Source organism: Solenopsis invicta, chromosome 3 (genome assembly GCF_016802725.1).
Source record: "Solenopsis invicta isolate M01_SB chromosome 3, UNIL_Sinv_3.0, whole genome shotgun sequence".
Classification (NCBI taxonomy): domain Eukaryota; kingdom Metazoa; phylum Arthropoda; class Insecta; order Hymenoptera; family Formicidae; genus Solenopsis; species Solenopsis invicta.
In genome coordinates this window covers 10,405,065-10,410,743 of record NC_052666.1, presented here as the reverse complement: position 1 = coordinate 10,410,743, position 5,679 = coordinate 10,405,065, and the positions used below count along the sequence as shown (strand labels likewise).

Genomic DNA, 5,679 nt, shown 5'->3' with positions numbered 1-5,679 from the left:
ACTCAAGAGTTTACTCTCGCACACCCGGTAACAGAAACAGCTGCAGGATAAGAAGTGGGTTAACACAAAATTTTCACAACAGACAAGCAATAATTAGCGGATTGCGTTTCACCCCTCTTGGCAATATAAAATTGGAATTGGCGTGGCCCCATGTTGGGCGCCAAAATTTGCGACGTACTTTTCCTGCACTCGCCAGGCGCAGGAGAGTACGCCCAATAAAAAGGGAAAAGGAGGGCGATAAACGAAAATCCCTCAACGTAATTAGTAATTGGGCGCCAGGTGCGATCTTTTGCGCCACCTCACAAAGAGCGGTAAATACGTGACACGGCAAGACGAATATCGCTGCCCGCGGCCGGCTCCGCAAGTGGCAGAGGGGCGTAATTCTTAAGTGTGGTGGGGAAGGGGGAGGGAAACGCAATCACAACGCCATGGGTAATTTTAACAATAATAAGTAATATATTTTAAAATACTCAGACACGGTGAACGAGTACATTGAATTTACAAAAGTTACGCAGTTGCACGCGGTAGTGGATGCTCTTAGAATAATCGGGAAAATAGAAATTTAACGGACGAGACAGATTAACGCGATTGGCCCGTGAATTAATGGAGACGCAATCTCACTACTCGGAAACGTCCCAAAGAAAATCGAGAGATCACCAAATCGCAGAACACATTTGGACGGGACAAATTACAAAATACACGGCACGACAGTTACGACGACATAACAACACGCGGCGCGATAGTGATCATCACGTGAACTCGCACGGCACGAATAATACTCTCTTCGCACATAAAATCCGCACGGGCGTCACGCCCCCGACGGCAGTACTCACTCGCGGCTAATAATCCCGACAATTATTTCGCGGTCTTTCGATCGCCGGCGGCTCTCGCGCAACTCCGCGGCGTTGCGAATCTCGCGGAGACCGAACGGTATCGCGCCTCGCCGAGACCGAACCGCGCGAATTCCACACACCAAGCGATTCCGCTATTACAAAAAACTCTCCACGACAGGTTCGGTCGGAGTACAATCCTGCTCCGAAATCCCCCGGTACGGTACGGTACGGTACTATAATCCTTAATACTATGGCTCGGTACGAGACGGCAATTCACAATTACGCAGCACAAGATGATACGCGATTTTACTTACAATCTAGACGATACGCGTGACTGTTGGTGCCCTTACCCCGAGAGGGACTTAACGATTCTTGAGCTGCGGTCGATCTCTCTAGAAGTGTCGTCACTTTGGCACAGTTAATTACTCGCGAGATGCTTCGCTTCAATAAGTGCGGTATACGGTAAGACTACGGGAATTGCACGAAGATCGACCCTCACTCAAGGACTTAACTTACGATTACCGGAGCGGCGGCTTACAATAGGAAGATCGGCAGGCGGTAGTCCTCGGCTCCTGGGCTATACCTTGCGTTGTGGTGGCGCACACGACAGTGATAAGCCGATCCGCGCTTTCCGGCTCGTCGGGCTCCGCCGAATTTTCTCGTGACGTCACAACGTCCCTCTTCGCCGATTTACGCCGATGATTGATTCGCGTTCTCACGCGCATCCTTCTCGCTCCTAGCGGTAGTCTTTCTTGAGCGGTCGATAGTGCGTCCTTCTCCCTTGCTCCGCTACTCGCGATTTACCTTCTTGCTTTCTCTCGGTGCTCCGCGCCGTTGTTACGTTGTGTGGCGACTGCTGCTCTTTTACTCAGCGGTCGGCGGGACGGATGGGACGTTCCGGAATCTTTTCCGGCGTTGACGCTCCAAGTTTGACGTCTATCCCCTGCTGCAGTCGTCGGGCTGGCCAAGCCTTTGACGGCATTGTCCGGGATGCTGGCTCAGCGGCCTGCAGTCCGCTGGTTTTATTCGGAGGCTCCTCCGGCAAGATTCGCTGCAATAAAGGACGGTGTTAATACAGGCGGTATTCGGGAAGATAAGCGGTAGTAATAGATAGGCGGAACCGCGACTTAGCTTTCCGGCGCGGATTCGGCGGCGTTGCGACTTCCGTCGTTCTTTCGGCTTCCTCGTCGACATCTCCGCTCGGATCTTCGTTGGGCACACACAATTCGCATTGCCGTCCGCTCGGGTTTCGCCGTTTTTGATGCGTCTTAGCGCTCTTAATAAAGTCCATTTTACATTGCACAAACAAAATACACGGAGAATTAGGATTATAGAGCGGTAAGACGCGGTAATAAAATAGCATTCGCGTCCCCCTCTCCCTCTCGGGTAGGTGGGGGGGGGGAGAGGCGCAGCCCAGGGTACCTTCCACGGCCTTATCGCTCTCCGGGACGGCGCTACGGAGCGACACGTCACATCATATAGCTAAAAATTGAAAAATGTTTCAATAATTTTCATGGGGATTATTTTTCTACGGAAAATTATGTTATACGAAAGGTAATTACTCTTATTAAAAAAGATACTGAATATTATGATTGCATTTTTGAAGAAGTATTACAGTACTTAGTACGAATTCGCATTTATATATGCGTTTGAGAAATAAATAAAAAGCAATACGTGCAAAATAATGGGAGGAAAAAGAAGAAAAAGGTGAAAAAAATTATTTCCAGTAGCTCTGTCCCCAAAAATTAATTTATTTGTCATTTAGAAATAAACTATATTTAAGAACGATATCCAAAAATGACTGTAATATAACAAATATGAGGGACAGTAATACTTTGTTGTGGTTGTGTAATAATTAAAGCTTGATACGTCAAACAATAGCTGGACCCGCAGTTCAATTTGCTTGCAACTTAATGCCGAAGTACTGCGTAACAGTAAGGATTGTTTTTCCGACCTGCAGAGGTATGTTGTATAATTAATGTACAGAGTCTGTACAATATTAATTTTACATTAACTCGCAGCACTTTATACGGATTGAGTTAAAAGATCGCGGCTTTCTTGCGGAACGATCTGGAAAATTTAATACATTTACTTGCAGTATTCAGTGCGGATTGAATAAAAAAATCGCGGCTTTCGAGCGGAATGATCTTGAAAACTTAATACATTTACTCGTGGCATTCAACGCAGATCGAGTAAAAAGATTGCGGGTTTCGAGGGGAACAATCTAGAAAAAGCTCTACATATAGTGCAGTTTGCAGCCTTGTGGCGGATCGAACATTTATGAGAGATAATTAATTTGGAATTCTTTACAAAATTAAATTATTATATTCGTTTTTCTTTTTATATATTCCGTAGAGCTTTTTAATACATTTTATATAATCAATTTTTGTAAAAGAATTCCACGTTATGTGTCATGGGGTTATCTTATTGCGTCAGAAGGTTCCACAAATGAATGATGTTTTATGTTTACGTGTTCTTTAATAAAATTGTTTTTTGGTACATGTGTATTTGCGTAAGTGTGATCTCTATTCTTTTTGGTTTTGACTTAGGCGGTACCCGGAGACGCCTAAAAAAGTCGGTCAGTTGCCGAATAGGTTACGGATCAGCTTGTCTCTTTTCTTCCTCTTCTCCGTGTAGAGAGATCGCCCTGGCGTGTTAAGACGCGGAGAACGCGGTGACGGAGCGATAGGTACGACAACGACGCTCTTGGGCCTTGGCGGAGTGCCCGTGGCAGGCGTAGGAGACGCAGGCGTAGGAGACGTTTGGGTGCCACCGGACGTAGTCGAAGCGGGTGGCCATGTCTCGGTTCCTTGATTCCTCGTGGCGACTGCGGTGAACTGGCGCCGAAGATCGTCGTGTAGTCGTAGCTCAATCTCCAGCTTTCAGGGAAAGAACGCTACTTTTTGATCGGGTATTGGGATACCCTAGCAATCGTCGGGGCAGATGCAGCCCGGACAATCTAGATGCGGATATGGACCGGGACGGTCCGTCAAAGACGTCGACAAGGCAGTTTGGCGTGCCACGAAGCTCTTTGACCAAAAACTGAGGGCCCTGAGGGGAGCGCACCTCTAGTTACACCAAGTTAGAGGGTCCGGTCAGAAGCGCACCTCTGATGACGATTCTCGTGATTGAAAGGCCCAGAAGGAGCTCAGCCTCGATTGAAAGATGCGTACTTGACGGGTTGCGGTCGCGTATTATATGCGCTCGGTGGATGCATTTGACTCCCGAGAAAGCGGCCGCCTAGCGGCAGCGCCTGAACTAGCGTCGGCGCTTACGTCCACGCTGGCGCCCGCGGCTTGCCTGCGCGCTCGCGCGAGCGCATGTTGGTGGCGGATTTCGGTTTGCCACATGACCCCCTTGATTGTCTTAAAGTTCTTGGAAACGGACTGGTGGACGTGATATTCGTCCGCTTCTCGTCCGTTTTTCGTTGGGTACCTTAGGTGCCTGTTCTGTTGCGCTTTGATTTTGTTCCGTTTTTTCTGGTTCCAAAATGTAAGCGGGTTTTAATCTATCAATTAAAACGTTGATGGCTCGCCCGTTGACGATGATTTTGAACGTTTTTTCTCCTCTGTTTAGGACCTCGTATGGTCCGTCTTACGGTGGCGTCTTACGCTGTAGCGATTTCGTCGGCGTGTCATATCGTAAGAAAACTTGTTGTGTCGTAGCTAAGTCTTTAAATATGAACGTGGTTTTTTGTTTGTGCCTTCTTATTTTTGGTCGTAGCCTTTTTTTCGTTTTCTTCAGGTTCTGTTTCTCCTTTACGAATCCTTCCGAAGTGTCTGTTTCGCTGTCGGCTTCGTTGAGAAACTGCCCCGGTAACCAAATTGGTTCTCCGTACACCATTTCCGCCGGCGTTGCTTGTAGGTCCTCTTTCCACGCGGCCCTGATGCTCATTAAAACAACTAGGAGTATCTCCGCCCATGCTTTTGTTTGGTGGCTCTTTATGGCTGCTTTTAATTGCCGGTGGAGCTTCTCTACCATCCCATTGGCTGCTGGATGGTACGCTGTGTTTCTTGAATAGTTTGGACTCGAACTGTCGTCCTTAATCCGTATTGATCCTTGTTGGTGTTCCGAATCTTGCTATCTAATTTGCGAAAAGCTGCCTGACTACTGTTTCGGCCGCGATGTCGGGAACAGGAATTGCTTTCGACTATCTCGTGAAGCAATGTATGATTGTTAAGCAATATTTATACCCAAACGACGTTGGCATGGGTCCGACCAAGTCCATATGTATGTGCTGGAACCTTTTTGTCGGCCCTAGAAAATTTCCCAATGGCATGACTGTGTACATTGGCTTTTTGGCATTGCAGACATGTTTGTGCCCACGCTCGGCAATCTCGTTGGATGTTAGGCCATATGTCTGACCAATCTCTCCGTCGCTCTAATGCCGGGGTGCGATAATCCATGCAGTGCTTGGAATACTTGCTTTCTAAATGGCTCCGTTACGTAGGGACGCGCTGTTTGCGTTGACCCGTCGCAATAAAATTTGACTTCAGTCCCGGGTATCGGAATTTTTGTTAGTTTGAGTGACGATTGTATGCTGCCGTCTAGCAACTGTTGGAGTTTGGGATCTTCTTTCTGTGACTTTGCCATTTCTTCGAAGTCAGGCGCTTTCTGTATGGCCTCGACTGCGTCCGCGACTATGTTGTCCTTGCCGGCCACGTGTCGGATGTCTGTTGAAAATTGATCAATGAAATCCAAGTGCCGCGCTTGCCGGGGGAAACTGCGCAATGGATCTTGCTGGAATGCGGTTTGTGATCTGTGAAGATGGTGAATTTCCGGCCTTCCAACAAGTGCCGAAAGTGCTTCACCGCTGTGTAGATTGCCAAAAGTTTCCTGTCGTACG

General features: G+C 47.8%; 1 protein-coding gene across 1 annotated transcript; it reads right to left on the bottom strand.

Moving 5' to 3' along the window:
* Positions 1–3,412: 3,412 nt before the first annotated feature.
* LOC120357367 lies at positions 3,413–4,814 on the bottom strand. The gene is made up of 3 exons (XM_039447545.1): positions 4,432–4,814; positions 4,269–4,341; positions 3,413–3,712 (listed from the first exon to the last, which is right to left on the bottom strand). The coding sequence occupies exons 1-3, from the start codon at positions 4,812–4,814 to the stop codon at positions 3,413–3,415; spliced, it is 756 nt and encodes a 251-aa protein (XP_039303479.1).
* Between the last annotated feature and the right edge of the window lie 865 nt (positions 4,815–5,679).